At 37.8% G+C, this 18,615-nt stretch overlaps 3 protein-coding genes across 3 annotated transcripts; 2 read left to right on the top strand and 1 right to left on the bottom strand.

Annotated features, from left to right (window-relative positions):
- Positions 1 to 459: 459 nt before the first annotated feature.
- Positions 460 to 1,755, top strand: fgfbp2a (fibroblast growth factor binding protein 2a). Its single transcript, XM_079838458.1, has 2 exons — positions 460 to 1,153; positions 1,260 to 1,755. Exon 1 carries the CDS (start codon positions 473 to 475, stop codon positions 1,145 to 1,147), a length of 675 nt encoding a protein of 224 aa, XP_079694584.1. The 5' UTR covers positions 460 to 472; the 3' UTR covers positions 1,148 to 1,153; positions 1,260 to 1,755.
- A 1,332-nt stretch (positions 1,756 to 3,087) lies between these two features.
- fgfbp1a (fibroblast growth factor binding protein 1a) lies at positions 3,088 to 3,687 on the top strand (the record flags this gene model as incomplete). Its single annotated transcript, XM_079838459.1, has 1 exon — positions 3,088 to 3,687. One exon carries the CDS (start codon positions 3,088 to 3,090, stop codon positions 3,685 to 3,687), a length of 600 nt encoding a protein of 199 aa, XP_079694585.1.
- A 3,890-nt stretch (positions 3,688 to 7,577) lies between these two features.
- Positions 7,578 to 18,378, bottom strand: anxa5a (annexin A5a; the record flags this gene model as incomplete). Its single annotated transcript, XM_079838674.1, has 11 exons — positions 18,306 to 18,378; positions 17,930 to 18,024; positions 15,419 to 15,532; positions 10,843 to 10,933; positions 10,358 to 10,437; positions 9,796 to 9,846; positions 9,065 to 9,158; positions 8,877 to 8,972; positions 8,214 to 8,272; positions 7,886 to 8,008; positions 7,578 to 7,637 (listed from the first exon to the last, which is right to left on the bottom strand). Exons 1-11 carry the CDS (start codon positions 18,316 to 18,318, stop codon positions 7,578 to 7,580), a joined length of 876 nt encoding a protein of 291 aa, XP_079694800.1. The 5' UTR covers positions 18,319 to 18,378.
- Positions 18,379 to 18,615: the final 237 nt, after the last annotated feature.

Here is an 18,615-nt window from a genome sequence, read left to right as displayed (position 1 = left end):
AGTGACAGAAGGAGATCATATTTTATCACATGGCATACGGTCACGTAATGAAGTCCAGAAAAAAACATTTAGCTACTCACATAACCCAAGATCACGTTTTCTTGATGGAGAGCATGGACAGATTGTTTCCTAACATCATAAACAAAAACACAATCACAAAACGTGACTGGAAAACTAATATAGCTGTGGTGCATTGTGAATTACGCAACAAAAGCGGAGAAAGTTCCAGAATTGGGTGTGTAAAGGGCTGCTTTCTTTGTCACTCACTGTGTCTGAGCATTTTTCTCAATTGCTTACATATGTGTGCCTGCTTCTCATTGACATTTGCCAGAGAGCCACGCAAATAATACACCACCCAGGCGAGAAGCCAACTTGTGGGGCATTTTTTTTTTTACCTCAACATACTCTTTGTGACCAAAGCCTTTAAATAGTGGAGTCAGAAGTCTCTCCACCAATTTTAGCGACTCACAAAATGAGGACAATCACAAGCACACTCCTGCTGACATGCTGCCTCCAGGCAGCTCTCGCTCAGACCCAGGGTCGCGACGATGATGAACCAGGACCCGGAAGGAACATTTGGGAAGATGTGATTGAGTTTAATACCAGAGGCACCAGAGATGAATGCTACTTGAGTGTGACAGGACAAGGGGATCTGACTAAGCTCCGCATCACTTGTGACGGCCTGGAGCGTTCATACTGGTGCGAGTACCATGGCAAGCCTCAGGTCTGCCGCTCTTACAACAAAAATCCACAGCATTATTTCAAGCAGATCATGTGGGACCTCCGCAAGCTGTCGAATGCTTGCCAGGGCAAACGTGTCTTAAAGCCTCTCATGTGCAAAAGAGCATCCGAAGAGGCTCGGATGGTCTTCAAAACTGCATCCTCAGCAGATGCCGTGCCAAAGGACAGCATGCCCTACAGACCAGCCCATGTCAGAACTGAGCAGACGAGACCAAAACAAAGACCAAAGCCTACTAGACCCCAATTAAAAACACAATCAGGCGGGAACATTTTTACACCTAAACCAACTGTGCAACAACCAACTACAGGGGTACCCATGAGTGAGGCCAAGAAACTTGCTCAGCACTACTGCTGGCGCTCTTTTCATGGTGTGTGTTCCTGGGTCATAGGGTGGTTCAGAAACTAAGACAAGGTAGGACTTTTTTTAATAACTTATATATATATATATATATATATATGTGTATTATAAGTTGCTGTAAATCTGAAAACTGTATCTAAAAAGTGTGTCCTCTCTGCAGTCACTCACATTTCCGCAGACAACAAACCCCATTCAGGATGACTCTGAATGTCTAACGTGAAGGTTTCGGACTGACAGAGACCAATGGAAGTGTGTGAAGACAGGGATTTGGCAAAATCATTCTCTACAATATATTCTTATATATTGCAAATGTACAGACTCTAATGCACAATGACAAGACAAGTTAGCAAATGAATTTTGCTGTTGAGCATATGCTGCCAACTGATGTATTGTTTTCCAATTCATAAGCTATAAGGAACTTTATCTTATCATGTGTACTGAATATGTGTATTAATCCTTGCTATAGTGCTGACCAATTATGGATTTTCTGAAAACTGGAGCCACAGGTCACTTCCGACTGTAATATATCAATGTGAAAACACATAATGTAATATGTCTACTGCATTTTTATAGTGATGTAGGTAATACTCAAGTGTAGGCTATAGCCTACATGTTTTTGTGTATGTTGTGATTAAATTTGGTCTCTTTTCCTTTGTTTTTTGTGTGGGAGTGATTTACATGGGCGTGACAGCAGAAGGCGCTGTTGTTGTGTTTGAAAGGCTTTGTACCTGAGAAATTTACAGTGCTGGAAGTAGGTAGGCCTATTTATTTCCCCATGAATTTGACCATAGTAACCACTGTTTCCACCAAAATACGTTATACAATTATATGCTAGGCTATAGGTTTCATTACCACTGCTTAAAAAGTTAAAAAAGGAGAGAGTAAATAGCAGTGTTTGATACGTTGACGAATCGTTCGTTTGAGTCGGATCTTTTTAATGAATGAATTACCATATTAACCACTATTTCCACCAAAATATGTTATACAATTATATGCTAGGCTATAGGTTTCATTACCACTGAGAGATTTCATTACCAGAGAGAGAGAGTAAATAGCAGTGTTGATTCGTTGACGAATCGTTCGTTTGAGTCCGATCTTTTTAATGAAACGGTTGAACCGGTTCACGGGTCTGAATGATTCCTTAACGACTATGACTGAATCGGTCGTAGGCTCCGAACTGTCTCAAGAAAACCACTTATGATTCGAAACTTCCGTCTCGAGCATCTAATTTATTGTAGCAAATACGAGTTGCCGACTTAAGTTGTAACGTTACATGAACATTCCCTTCAAATAATTATGACTGGGAACTTTGGATATAGCTTTGATATCTTAAAACGAGTATCATAACTAACCTGTCGCCATGATGGAGAAGAGGACCCTTTCATTATTGCATGGTAGGCCTTTTTTTTTTTTCCTTTTTTTTCTTTTTTTTTTTTATACTGCTACATTGTTAGAGTTGCCTTTGTTCAGACATATCATTGTTGCATGTTGTAGACCTACGTCTTTACACTGAGAAAGGACCATTAGTCGAGACGAAAGCGTCCATTGTCGTCGTCTGTTCTTTTCGAGTCAGAGTCTGTTGGAGTGTTCAAAAGAACCGATTCGCCAAAGTAAATCTGCTGACTTCATATTGTAAACGTGTTAAATGCAGTTATTTACTGTTGTTACAGTTATTGTTTCCAGAACACTCACATATAAGCTGTACCATTCCTATTCAGTTGTGCTCTTTAAATAAACCAATACATGCCTTATTAAGGCAACAACTTGCCAAATTAATATCCCAGAACAACACGTGCAAGATGTGGAGTGAAGAGGGAGGTGCGTGCGCGAGATGCTCTATAAATGCCACACAAAGAAACGTCAGGTGCAAAACCACACATTTCACTGCTCTCTTGCATTGTTATGCCATATGAGTTGATCTATTTTCTATCAAAAAAATCACCTGTGACCACAAATGCCTCGTCCGGTTTTCGTTTAAGTTTGAGGACATGATGCGCGTGACAGACATCGCTCTCATTCTGATTTTCGCCTGTATCGTGGAACAAATTGTACAGGTGACCAGCCTGAGAGACAGAGGGAGTAGAGCACAGACAGATGGGCAGGGGAGGGGAAGAGGTCAGCGGAATGAAAATGGCCTAAAGGGGAGATTTTCACTGAAGGATGGAGCGCGGTGCTCGTGGCTCGCTGCGCGCGAGGGTGATGCGTTTGTATTGGGAGTCACCTGTAAAGGGGCAAAGACTTTCGGCTGTGAATATGTAGCCAAGCCCACCGCATGTCAGCAATACGCATCCAATACCAAAGCCTACTGGAAACAGATCGCCCGCTCGCTGAAAAAGCAGAAGAGATTGTGTCGCGACTCTACGGCGATGGTCAAAGCCGGTATGTGCAGGAGCGCGCCCGCGGACGCGCACTTCAGACTGAAGGACACGCGTCTCTCTTCTAAAGTCCCGTTACCGTCGCCCACGGGGAATAATCACTGTCCTGACCGGATCGAGAGACTGAAAGTGGCCGAGGAATACTGCAGCAGCTCCTGGTCTTCACTGTGTACATTTCTCTTCTTGATGCTTGAGAATGACGAATGCTCATGATTGACTTTGAAAAAACTTTTTTTATTTTCCATTGATAGATTTCTAAATGTATTTATGAGATTAAAGTTAAAAGTTTCTGGAAATCAGTTCTGCTATACAATTGTTTAATATATAACTATGTCTTACTATTGGGAATAAAATTGACATTTTCTGATTACTGTTTACATTTGTAATTTTCCTATTGTGTCATTTCTGCATTCATCATAGGCACTTGTAAGGTTCAATTAATTCCATTAGGCCTATGTAAACTATATATGGCCAATATCCACAAAACAAACAAAAAACATGAATCCGAGAGCTAGAGAACACCATGGTTTATATAAATGTCAGAGAGCTCCACAAGAAGAAAAAAAGGTCTCAAGAAAGATATTATATATGTGTTAATGTACATGAAAGGGAGGCTTTTGCCATAGTCAGCCTCAAATTGAGGAATAGCCAGTATCTATTAGGGCAATAGCTAGAATATCAGTTTAAAGCAAAACTTAAAACCTGAAGGCTTAGAGTCTTTCTGAGCTTGTTTCTCTTTATGTAAAATTGTCTTTGTATGTTATTTTATTGTTTTGATTTGTGTTTTTATATTGTTTTTACAATTTTTGTACAGCACATTGGTCAGTCACTGTTGTTTTATTGTGCTATATAAATAAACAAATACAAAATTTAGAAACATTAGTTTTCAATACAGTCTCAGCATGATAGGGGGGAAAAAAGTGTAGGCTAATAGAGGCAGAATTCATATAAAATTGGTTATTTGTGTTTGTCTGAGTGGTCACTAGAATAAAAATGCCTTCATTTTCTGTTTACAGTAATCTCTTATCCTTATAGCATGTTCATGACAGTTTTGAAAGGTTGTGGGTCCAAGTGTGGAACTTATTACTTTGCTCTTATTACTTTGACCCAGAAAGATCTCAAACCTAATCCTATTGATGGAGGAATTTGTGTGTGTGTGTGTGTGTGTGTGTGTGTGTGTGTGTGCGTGCGTGCGTGTGTGTGTGTGCTATACTAAATTATTTTTTTATTAAAAATGCAGAAAATGTTCTGTGATGGGTAGGTTTAGGGGTAGAGTTAGTGTATGGGGATAGAATATTTATACAGCTATAAAACCATTACGTCTATGGAATGTCCCCGTAAACCGTGTGTGTGAGTGAGTTTGCATTCATGTGGCAACAGCAGATGGCTGATTAGTTTCCATGTCTCACAATGCAGCGATTTTAGTTGTTTCTGTAGATCCATATATGAAAGGGAATCATTTTGTGTGTGTCTGTAAATCAGGGTTTTTATTCTAAACCCATGAAACAAATCAGTGATACTAAAATAACTCTGGTGCAAGGTTTGTGTAAGTGCGCTTGAATTCATGAATGTCCATCCACCTGAAAAAACAGCCTCTGCTTCACTTGTGGTCTCTCGAGTAGTAACACTGAATGACTTTAGACGTCCGGTTTAAACCCAGATTACTCCGACAGTTATCCTTGAATTCCAGCTGAAGCCATGTGCTTCTTTCGTAGGTTTACTAGTCATTACATGATGTCTTGGAAACCAATATTCTTCAAGTTCTTCTCATAAAGAGTTTGAATATGTTCTATAAAAGCAGTAAATTGCTGTTTTGAAACTTCAGATAAAAACATATTCCAGGATGGAGCTCTTTCTACAATATGTTGGTTAGTCATGAACCTAAACACTCAAGCACACAAAACTGATTTTAGCATCTTGTGGGTTTCTGGTAGTCATAACAGCACTCTCATATGTTGTGGCCTCTCCTTTCCAAAAACAACATTGCAGTTTGCTGACTTTTTCATTATAGCCAAGAAAACATTGCTGGACTTGTAAGAAAGGTTACTCAAGGAATACAAATGTTCTACATAGATGAAGCTGGAAATTGATAAATCTGTTTTATGAGCTTAGATTTGCGTGAAGTGTGATTATTAAACAGCAATGGTAAAAATGAGTGGAATATGACTGTGCCCAAAACCGCATTATTTTGCCCAAGGATAAGCAACAGGTATTCCAACAGGTACTCACATGAAGAATTAATTTGCTCATATGGTTCCCAGATAAATACTGTGTTGCGTGACATTTAAGAATGAAAATTTGGATTTCAGCTCTTTGATTAAAACAATGACATGTTTAGTATAACCAAATATTAATCTTTTCATCTATTAATGAATGTGTGGTGTGATGCCAAATTGTCACTTAATATTCTTCATGCTTTCATCTCCCACTGTGATTAATTCGAACACTGCTCTCATGTTACCTCTCAAGGGGATCCTTTACTTCCTGGTGGCTCCTGTGGGGTGGGGCTTCATGAATGGTTTCCATGTGGACTGAGGTGGCATGATCGCACACCCTGACATTCCGAACTCTGATTGGCTAAAATAATGACCTTAATAAATTTCATCCTGGAAATAGTGGAGTCCTCAGGATAAATGAAAGGCTTTGTGCTGAGAGTCCCAGTGTTGGGATTTAGTAAAGCGATTTAGAGCTTGTTATCTACACACACACACACAATCCACATACCACACATAATAAAACAATGTGATCTTATAAGAGTCTCAACATCTTTGTAGCTCATTCAGTCCAGATTTAACAAGTGTTTAACAATTTGATTATGACACCAAGAAACATACCATAACAGGGACCTTAACTATATAATTCCATCTTCTGCCAATACTTTAAGAATCCTTTTATTATCAGGTGTATCGTTTTTTTTATTCTTTGCTGAAAAATATCTAAATAATATCTGAGCATTGAGCAAGCACATAATATTTAACAGTAGAATCAGTGTCTGTAAAACAAAATAGTTTAGTTTTATTTTAGGTGAAAAATACTTAAAATTTCCCACTATAAAATGAGCAGCGAGGAGCATTTGAACATGTCATTTAGAGAAATATTTTTTTAAACCAGAGTCAAATCTGTCATAATTTGTGTTGAGATTATGAAATAAGTGTTCACTAGCAAATAATTCACCCACAGTCAAATGTTAAAGTCCACATATACAAGTTATAAAAGTTTTGTAGGAGCTGTGTGTGTTTTCTGTCATTTACACAGTTAAAAGTTACGTTTTTGAAATGCTTACAAAGGCTGCATTGATTTGATAAAAATACAGTAATATTGTGAAATATTACTACAATTTTGTTTTTGTATATGTTTTCTGTTTGAATATATTTTAAAATGTACGTTATTCCTGCAATGGTAAAGCTGAATTTTCAGCATCATTACTCCAGACTTCAGAGTCACATGATCCTTCAGAAATCATTCTAATATGTTGATTTGCTCAAGAAACATTTCTTATAATTATCAACAGTTTTGCTGCTTAATATTTTTGTGGAAATATTTTGTTATTATTGAAATATTATCTTATCCCTTATCCCTTCTGCAGTTTTTAATTTGTATGAATTAAATACTGTATTTATTTTAAAATGCTAATATGTAAGTGTGAGGAAATCATCTCAAACAATTCTATTAAGAAAAACTGCATTTGATAGTCTGACTAAACCTGAAAGATTTGTTAGAACAATACTGCCATCTACTGGCAATTGTTTTATTTAAAAGGTATTATTTTGAGCAAGTGAAACAAAATTAGGAACTGCATAAAAATGTACAAAACATTAATATGGTCCATAACATTTTATTTTCAAAGTCTTTACACAATTCTGAAACAATGAATCAAGCTAAACACAAGCTAAAGCACCAAATTCTGTTAAAGAATCAATACACTAAACACCATCACGCACCAAAGCCATCAAAACTCCTATTCTCCAACACTGAAACTACTTATTATCAGACCATAAACAGATGTAAAAATAAACACAAATGAGAAAATGTACATGAGAAAGCTGAAGATCAGATAAGGACTCAAACTGATGTGAATAATTAAAGCAAAATATAAGATATTTCTAATCATTACCACCACACAGGTAGAGGAGGGCCTTCTGGTAATCTCCGTCAGTGTCTTCCTAAAAATACGTACAAAAGCCATGCTAAGATTTAGCTGTGTGACAGAGAGAATGTGTGTGTGTGTGTGTGTGTGTGTGTGTGTGTGTGTGTGTGTGTGTGTGTGTGTGTGTGTGTGTGTGTGTGTGTGTGTGTGTGTGTGTGTGTGTGTGTGTGTGTGTGTGTGTGTGTGTGTGTGTGTGTGTGTGTGTGTGTGTGTGTGTGTGTGTGTGTGTGTGTGTGTGTGTGTGTGTGTGTGTGCATAACTTGCCTGTATGGTGCTGTAGAGTGATTCTCCATACTTCTTCTTGTATATTGCTCTGATGTCCAGCATATCTCGCTCACTCCTTGACACCATGATCCTTATGAGAGTCTCATCATCAGTGCCGGCACGCTGTAAATAAACAAACCAATAATGTGTGAACTTGTTTCATTATCATTCACACCAACCCATTCATTTACTAAGCAGGCCACACGTTGTTTTGATTTTTCCACTTGAAGTGTCAGCATTTGATAATCCAAAATGAGCAGCAAATGATCCAATTCATGATTGTCAGAGAGAAAATTGATGAGAATCTCATGGAAATAAGCCTTCCTACCCGCATTGAGTCTCGAACGGATTCAGCAAAATAAGCAGGCACGCTTTTTGCGCACTTAACTAAAGGGAGAGAGAGAAATAAATCAGTTTTATTTTTCAGTTCAAAGGGTTTTACTATCCCACATGTCAACCTGTATGTTGTTATTATAGTTATGCAGTTCTTGCCATTCAATTACAGTTAATAGTGTCCATAAAAGCACCTTTATGTGAGGAACAGACTGAAATTGAGGTTGTTGTAACCTTCACGTCCACAAAAGCCTGTCTCGAAATGTAATCCCCTTCATGAAGAGCAACATTATCAGTAAAACAAAACTTTCAGTCTGTTTTTCACACAAATTCTTTTATAGCTTTAGGAGACTTGAAACTTGGTGGTTTTGTTTTGTTTTGTTGCTTGACAAATCCTGGTTGTTGAAAATTGAACTAATTTTTTACTTTGTCTTCCACAGATAAAACTCACAGCATACAGGAATTTGAGGAATTACATGGTGAGTAAATGCATTCCTTTGGATTTTCTTGGATCTTCTGATCATCTTAGTTTGACTTTTTATTCAAAAAATGGGGGGGGGGGGGGGGGGTGAACTATTCTTTTAATTTAGTCCATGTAATAGCAAATTAAGGTTATCTAAATCATGAACGTATAGCCACACTGCAGGGATTTTCATACCCACAGCCAGCAGCAGTGCTTCCAGGTTCCCAGTGCACTCCTCTTTTATGCTCTCTTCAATGTCACAGCCGGCAATCTTTTTGTAGGCATCAAACACTGAAACAGGAACACCAAAGCCATTAGGATGGCCCTTCAAGGCCCTTCTGAATGCATCAAAAGGCTTTGAACACACATATACAAACGTGCACCTTTTCTCAGGTGTTCTGCGCTCCTGTTGCCAAGTATGTTGATGAACTTGTCCTCGTCCGTGCCAAATTTCTCCTCTCCGGCGGCAAACAGCTCCTGAAACACGATCAACAAACAAACACTTCTAAGGTTCGCAACTTAAACCTGAGGATCTGGTTGCGTCTTTTTTACATCAACATATATACGCAACTAATGTTTCATCAAATACCGTTAGGCACAATTTAGAATAAGAGCTTCAAAACTCTTACAATTAATTTTGTGAAATATAAAAGTTGTTAGACACAATGTCTAAGCATGTGTTCAGTATAATTAAAGTGGATAGTTTTTTATCCGGCACCATACAAGCTCAAACAAAGCTATTGTGTGGTGTCAGAAGACTTTATATGGACTACTTTTATGGTGCTTCTTTGTCTTTTTTTGGAGCTTGACTGTATAAATCCTCGTCCACTTTGCAAGGAAACAGAAGCTTGGATATTCTGCCTAACATCTTTTGTGTTTCACATTAAAATACAATTAAAAATATTGCAGGGCTAAAACAATATGACACTGAGTAAATCACAAAATTGTGTCACCCACACATTTTTTTCCTTTCTCTTGTCATACAGGTTTGGAACGACACAAGGGAGAGTAAATGACAGAATTTTCATTTTTGGGTGAACTGTCCCTTTAAGAAATTCATAAGACATTATGAGGGTGTTTAATCTTCCCAAAGTGTGACTGTTTTGAACTTTACCTTGGCATCTTTCTCCACTCTGCTCTCATCCACTCCCTCCTCCCTGTTTGCCTGTGTATAGGAACAGAAACATAACCAAGGTGAGGGAACGTCAGAGAAACATCAGCCCTCCTCCACCACCATATATGTTGACACGGGCCACAGAATTTTCCCTAACCTGGTAAACTCTGATATTGAATTACCTACACTTTACCCCTGAGAACCATTTAATCTTCTCCACAACATTAACTCAAGAGCTGTTTTAATTACTTAAGGATGACTTCACTGGTGCTCATGTTATCATTCCAAGAGGAAGCTGCTCGGTTTCATTTCTTTACCTTTTATAGCAGCTTCCCCTCTTATCTCTTCCCCTCTAAGACTATTACCAAAATCATATATTACAGTTTGAGTCATTTTATATAGGCTATTAATGATGATATACTGTATATTAATAATGATTGGAAATAATGGAAATTATACCTATATTTTTCTGTCTACAAAACATACCATCCTACTGCTTAACACCTGACATTAGGCTCTATTCCATTTACTTTTAAACTGAGAACCCATTGGTTTTTTTTACCTGTACAAGGATCACCAGCATCCTCTGGTAATGTCCTGACGTATCACCCATTATGTCTTTTTCCAGCTTGGCTCCATGTTCTAGGTCAAGACACATGAGACAGGGTGTATTTACAGTTCACACTTCTCTCGACAATTGACGCTTAATGGTCTGAACTGAGTCTAATTGGAAGAGATCAGTTGTAGCAGTGATGCCCTGCAGTATCTTTATGATGGAGTCCTCTCAAATATCTTGATCAGATGGCTTTCATGCGTTCTCTCACCTTACTGTGCTCCATATGGCCTGTTTGTTTGCAATACAGGCAATAAGGCATCTTTGGGTAAGGGAAACCCCAAGCTTACAATGGACATTTACAAAAAGATTTATCCTTACCATTTTAAAAAAGTGTCCGAAGTAAATATAAATGGATGTGGTCATGCATCAACCTTGTAATGGTGAGATTTTTTAAATTCAGCCTAAACCTGTGCCTGCACAATTAACATTACCTTTCTTGTAAGCTTTGATGATATCTTTTATCTCATCACATGTCCTGGAGGCCAGAATCTCAATTAAAACTTTGTCCTCAGTACCCACTCCCTGTAAGGAAATAAAAAAGTTAAAATGTGAAAATATAACGCACAAAACTGAAAAATCAATGCAAAGTTAACCAGAATCACAAACAACGCAGTCACGTAAATATAAATATAATAAGCGTAAATCAAACATTTAAACAAGTTTAAAATTATATTGCTCAAAACTGAATCATGAATTCAAAATGATCTGAATCGCACACAAAATCATGTTTTCAGCTCTTATTTTCATTTTTTGTATGTCCGTGCTCTTTTCTCCTTTGGTCTTGTTTCCAGATTCTGCTCTTGCATTTCTAAATGTTGCGTTTCACACATACTCCGTCTGCAGTGCGTATGCGGTGCGTATGCAGTGCGTATGCGGTGCAGGAGCAGCACGCGCTGTTGTGCTTTCATATATGCTGCGTTTGCAGCGCGCAACTGATCCGCGGTTGTACCACAAACACAGCATTTATTCATTATTATTTTCATTTCAAATCCAAAAGTTGTTACTGAACATGGCTTGTCAGAATTGCAATTCTCTTTGTTTACACTTTCATAGATGTCACGTTTTAACATAGTACATTTAAACAACGTTTTATTCAATTCATTACTTTATATTTATATAGCCTATATAACTTTATATAGCCTATACTTTAGCTCACACAAGTGGCAAAACATTGAAATATAACTTATAGCCTATAAACATTTTAAATTAGAAACTTACAATAGAAACAGTCGACTCTCGTCTTCTCTTTCGTTTTTAAACCCTTTTAAAAGCAGGTCATAAAGACCTTTGTTTTTCCACCTCTAGGAACGTACGTGCTCTTCATTATTTCAATTTTTTTAACCTAAATGCCAGGTAAGGTGTCGTTTCCTTGCTTTACCCGAGAAAAAAAAGCCATGTGTTGACTTTGAAACAGAGTATATTTTAAATTACATACATCTGTGGTTAAATTACTAGATTTTCGTGTCAGTACATGTTTATTTTAAAGCGAACAATGTGCTGTCACTTTAATTCCGCAGTGCAGCACAGCAAAAAATAGACTCGGTACGGAAACGATCGCCGGACTGCTGCAGACGCACCGCACCTGGAACGGACTGACGGACAGCATCCGCGCGCAGTGTGAAAGCTGTAATCCGTTAACATGGGTACGGAAAAAAATACCCACCGCATACGCACTGCAAACGGAGTATGTGTGAAACGGGCGTTAGAGTTTCATGTAAATTAGATCGGGTCCCCAGCAGGAACACAACGTCATAAGACGTTGGTATTTGGTTACATTTTGGTTGCGACGTCAGGTGACCAAAATTCAACGTCAGCTCAACGTCTAATGCCAACGTTAATTTGACGTCCAATACCAACGTCAGCTGATGTTGATATTTAGTTGTTTTTAGGTTGTGTTGTAAAGTAACCAAAATCCAACATCGAGCCAACGTCTCAAGCCAACATCATATTGACGTCAGATTCTAACATCATTAGACGTTGATCCTTTGTTGGTTTTAGGTTGTGGTATTAACTAACAAAATCTAACGTTGAGCCAACGTCTCATGCCAACATCATATTGACGTCAGATTCTAACATCATTAGACATTGATATTTTATTAGTTTTAGGTTGTGGTATTAACTAACCAAAATCTAACGTTGAGCCAACGTCTCAAGCCAACATCATATTGACGTCAGATTCTAACATCATTAGACGTTGATATTTTATTAGTTTTAGGTTGTGGTATTAACTAACCAAAATCTAACGTTGAGCCAACGTCTCAAGCCAACATCATATTGACGTCAGATTCTAACATCATTAGATTTTGATCCTTTGTTGGTTTAAGGTTGTGGTATTAACTAACCAAAATCTAACGTTGAGCCAACTTCTCAAGCCAACATCATATTGATGTCAGATTCTAACATCATTAGACGTTGATCCTTTGTTGGTTTTAGGTTGTGGTATTAACTAACAAAATCTAACGTTGAGCCAACGTCTCAAGCCAACATCATATTGACGTCAGATTCTAACATCATTAGACGTTGATATTTTATTAGTTTTAGGTTGTGGTATTAACTAACCAAAATCTAACGTTGAGCCAACGTCTCAAGCCAACATCATATTGACGTCAGATTCTAACATCATTAGACGTTGATATTTTATTAGTTTTAGGTTGTGGTATTAACTAACCAAAATCTAACGTTGAGCCAACTTCTCAAGCCAACATCATATTGATGTCAGATTCTAACATCATTAGACATTGATCCTTTGTTGGTTTAAGGTTGTGGTATTAACTAACCAAAATATAACGTTGAACCAACGTCTCAAGCCAACATCATATTGACGTCAGATTCTAACATCATTAGACACTGATATTTTGTTGGTTTTAACACATTTGTCTCATATCAGTGTTTTCCCTTTCAGGGGGGGTGGTAGACCTCCCGAAACTACTGTCGAGGACCGGGCGTGTTACGGATACGTGGTGTTGTCAGACGCGGCACGCAGTAGGTCGATGTTTGTATTGGTGCATTTCTACAGTGAGCTGAAATGACAAGAGTGCACATTTGGTAAATAAATATAAAACAACATTTATTTAACACACAACTATTTACATCACAACCAAGGAGGCTTTGCTTGAGTTGTTTCTCTGGATTTTGTTGTTTTTAAGAAGAAAAAAAAACTAATTTTGTCTGTTTAGTATTGTTAATTTTTTTATAAGGATTTATTTTTTATATAAGGATTTTTTTCTACTTGCCCTGCCAAAATTCTCACTAGCCCCACCACAAAAAAAAAGTAATAAATAAAATAAAATAAGCCCAGTATTGTTTTTGTTGTTTTTGATCCATGTAACCTTAATAAATAAGGTTATGACTCCAAAAACTACTAGCCTAACTAATATATATTGTAAATATTGTTAAAGACAATCAGCTAATAAAATAAGAACAAATAATCAAATTACGAGCAACAGCACAAATCAATACAGCAGAACAAACATACAAATTATGTAGGCTAATATAGGTCTAAACTAGATTTTCAGGTACACAAATAGTACACAATGTATAAAAGGCTCCATCACCTTGTATCTTACACTATCACTCCGTTGAAGCTGTTTTTGTAAAATATATGCTAACGATTGCGTCATAACCACGCGACTGTGTTGTTGACCAAATTACCGTGTAGACCCGAGGAGAAGCTCGTAGGCAATCTTTTACTGTCTATGATGCAATCGGGGGGACGTGGAGGCACAAACACAGATAGAGATGTTGCAGATCCTGCTTCATTCATCAAAAGTTGCTCCTGCTCAACCTCTCTGTCTCTGCAAGATTCAGATTTCACTTTGCACAACTACTAGAAGTCTTAGAACTGTCAGACAGGCTGATCACGTCACATCTACGTCATCAAGCTCAGTCCGAGGCTGCGCAGTACACTCAGCCGTCAGGAAGTGAGTGCTTCTATCTGACTTCAGTTTTCTCCGTTGAAGTCTATGGGGTCGCTCTGTCCATTTCTTTTACTGTCTATGTTACAGACTGGTGATATCACTGAATTCATAGTGTGAAATATCCTAAACCATTGCTTTTGGTTCCATCTAATAATTGCTCAGTCAGTTGTTTGTTGTTTCTTCTCTTTTTTGTGTACATATTCACAACAGACCTAAGTAAATGTTTATAGATTTTTAGGTTTTTAGATTTTGGAATTGCATGTTATCACTTGTGTTGCCAGAAGATAAAAACCTGGCAATCTGGGTGAGCCCATGACCTTCCATCTAGCACTGGAGTAGAACCAGTGTGACATCTGCATTAGATATGACGAACCTGACAAAAACTATAACAACCGGTTCATAATGTGTTACGTATTATTAATTATTTGGACATTTAAATCCTTTTCTTTTCATATCCACAGGCTGATGACAAATGAGATAATGGCAATATGATTTATGGTTATGGTTATGGTATGGTTTTCAATATGAATGTAATGCAACGTCTGTCCAACGTTGGAGGTTGATGTCAATCTGGTGTTGAGTTTAGAACCCGACGTCAGACTGATGTCAACATCTAACGTTGGACGGACGTTGCATTTTGGTTGAAAATGAAAATCGGGTTAACATCAGAACCCAACGTCAGATTGACGTCAACATCCAAAATCAACATCCAACGTTGGACGGACGTTGCAATTTGGTTGAAAATTTTAATCGGGTTGACGTCAGAACCCAATGTCAATCTGATGTTGTGTTCTGACGTCAACCCGATTTTCATTTTCAACCAAAATGCAATGTCTGTCCGATGTTGGGGTCCAACGTCAATCTGACGTCATATAGACGTCCGGTGCCTGCTGGGTCTTAGCATCTCCATTGGTCCACTAGTTCTAGATTGACAGCTCATCAAGATAATTGAAAGCATGACAGATAACCAAGATGAGATCAGCTCAAGTGTATCACAATGGAAGAGCATTTTCAAAATGTGTTTGTTATTCTTTTTTTCTTATTCTAGTTTTAATTATATCCCATAGATGGTGGGAATGTTTGATGTTACCTTGATGGCCTTATGGAGTTCATTTGCATCATATATTGTGGTTGGAGCCATGAGGGCCACAATGATATCCTCTAGCTTCCCTCCAAGCTCAGACCGTAAGTCTTTCACTAGATCCTATAGAAAGGGACAACATGAGAGAAATAAAGAAAGAACATGAACCATGAAACAGAAGAAAATATAATGCCCATTAAACTGTAGCTCATTAGCATTTTAACATCGCTTTAGATGTTCATGTCAGTACTGAATTATATCAACATCAATAAGTGGGTGTGTGCAAAACGACTGTCCAAAAAAATTAAAAAGTAATCTAGATGTACTGCTATTGATGCACAGCAGTGTCTCTAAGTAATTGAACGGAACAACAATCATGTTTGAATATGTTTTGTTTTAATTTTGAACAGCATTTCTATTGTGCTATCATTTTCCAAAGATATACTGAGAGTTAAAATAAATGTCATGTTAGTAGTCTTGAGTGCCTACAGAGTAGTATTGCATCCTCACAAGTCTTGAATCTCAAAAAGTCTTTAGTTTTATTAGATTTATTAAAAACAGATAAGCTGTACCGACTCTTTCCGAATAAAGCCGAGCTCCGGGAGGCGTGCCGTGCGTGAAATGTACACAAATGTGTCCCTGCTCTTGATACAGTATCACTGATAAACACCTTTGGTTTTAATGAGAAAAAAAACTATACAATGGTGGATTCAAACCCAGAACCGAACCTCAGACACGCTTGCCGGACAAACGCTCTACCACTGGACCGCGAATCTATGTGAAGAATCTTGGGACCAACAATATTGTATTATGCTATAGTTAGGAGATGTAACATTAAGGATGAAACTATCACATTAAACATGACTTCTCATGAGCCACTCTATTGGATCAGATTCCCACCTAATGTATTGCGGTCATGCAATAGTGAATAAGAATTTTTAAATCACATGTGGAAATATAATGCATAAAACTGAAAAATCAATGCAAAGTTACGAGTATAACGCGTTCTCTTTCACTGTATCTGCAAGGAAATACATTATTGTATTGTTATGAATAAAATCTTAGGAATCTGTCCTTGATAGACGTTTTAGGGGGGTTTCTCACAATTAAAGGGTTAGTTCACCCAAAAATGAAAATTCTGTCATTAATTACTCACCCTCATGTCGTTCGACACCCATAAGACCTCCGTTCATATTCAGAACACAAATGAAGATATTTTAGTTGAAAGCTGATGGCTGAGAAAGGCTTCAGATAGGCCTCCATTGGCATTCAGTACATTTATACTCCCAAGACCCATAAAAGGCACTTAAAACGTCGTTACAAAGTCCATCTCACCACAGTGGCTCTACAATAATTTTACAAAGCGACGACAATAGTTTTTGTGCGCAAAACAAAATCAAAATAACACCTTTATCCAACTTGTTATTGTCTTCCGCGTGTGCCTCCACGACGCATGCGCGAGAATATGACGTAGCGCCAGCGTTCGGGAATCCATGAAATGCACACTTAAGCCCCATTTGAGCACTACGCCGAGACCTAAAGCACGATCAATGTAGAATTCAACAGCTTAGACACGCGCGTCTTCCTCTGCTTGTAAACAAATCGCTTCTGGGTCATGTGTCCGGACGCCGGATCTGCGTAATATTATCGCGCATGCGTCGTGGAGGCACACACGGAAGACAATAACAAGTTGGATAAAGGTGTTATTTTGATTTTTTTTTGCGCACAAAAACTATTGTCGTCGCATCGTAAAATTATTGTAGAGTCACTGTGGTGAGATGGACTTTGTAACGACGTTTTAAGTGCCTTTTATGGGTCTAAATGTACTGAATGCCAATGGAGGCCTATCTGAAGCCTTTCTCAGCCATCAGCTTTCAACAAAAATATCTTCATTTGTGTTCCGAATTTGAACGGAGGTCTTACGGGTGTCGAACGACATGAGGGTGAGTAATTAATGACAGAATTTTCATTTTTGGGTGAACTAACCCTTTAAAGCAGTCAAATGAACGTGATCACTGACGCTTGGCTGGCCGTCCATCTTCTCACCATTTTCGGAACGTTTTTTATTCTAATATGGCCCTCTGTGAAGTCATAAAGTCAAATGTCTGTGTTTTGTTGGCAACCGGCACGTAAGTGCATACAATGTACAACAACGAATCAAAAGTTATCCATAATGCATGGATAACTTTGTTTTAAAAAATGTATGAGTGGTATGGGATCAGATTCCAGCCTAATGTATTGCGGTCACGCATCAGAAAATAATAAGAGTGAATCAAAATTTTAAAAACACATGTGAAAATATAATGCACAAAACTGAAAAATCAATTCAAAGTTAACCAGAATCACAAACAATGCAGTCACGAAATAAAAATTATAAGCATAAATCAAACATTTAAACAAGTTTAAAATTATATTGCTCAAAACTGAGGGGTATTTTTGGCACAGAAATAGCATTAGACCCCCCCTTCAGAAAATGTATTATTCCCGGTCTGATGCAAGATAATAATGTTATACACTCACCTTGCCATGAGCTTTCTTATAGGCTGCTTTTATTTCCTGTCGCTGTTCATTACTGCGAGCTGCCAGCAACATGAGGACGGTATCTTCATCAGTGCCTGAAAACAAAGCATCCAGCTTAAACAAGAGGACAAAAGTGAGATTTTGTGTAAGATGTTTTGCTTAGTTCAGTCCACTGGTCAGTATAATTTGCTAACAGCAATTTTTATTTAACAATGCGTAATAGTTTCCACTAAGTTCAGGCACGTCACCATGATTGCTAATTATGCATAAGTAAGAAAGTCCCCTCTAACTGACCATTAAAAATCAGCAGGAAAAAACAAGGTGAACTCTCTAGTCTAGTATATTAACTTTTAAAGGTCTGATTTGATGAACTCACCAATCCCTTTCATGGCCTTGCGCAAAACCTCTGCATCATGCTTTGCATTAAAGTTCACAAAGGGTTTCACACTGCCGCGGGTTGCCTGCAGAAAATACAAAACCAAAATGGGCACAAAACATTATTTGATATAATATTAATGGAAATTTACATTATGTCTGTTCTTAACAACTAAAATGCATAATGTGTCTGGTTAACTACAAATATTATTTGAATATTCAACACATTTTCTGAGTATCATAAATGACTTACAGCCCTTGCTGGTTGTTAAAACTGAGCTCACATCAAAACAAAAAAAGACAGCAACTTT

This window comes from Gobio gobio (assembly GCF_949357685.1).
Source record: "Gobio gobio genome assembly, chromosome: 16".
In the NCBI taxonomy this organism is placed as follows: domain Eukaryota; kingdom Metazoa; phylum Chordata; class Actinopteri; order Cypriniformes; family Gobionidae; genus Gobio; species Gobio gobio.
This window is presented reverse-complemented; position numbering and strand designations above follow the sequence as displayed.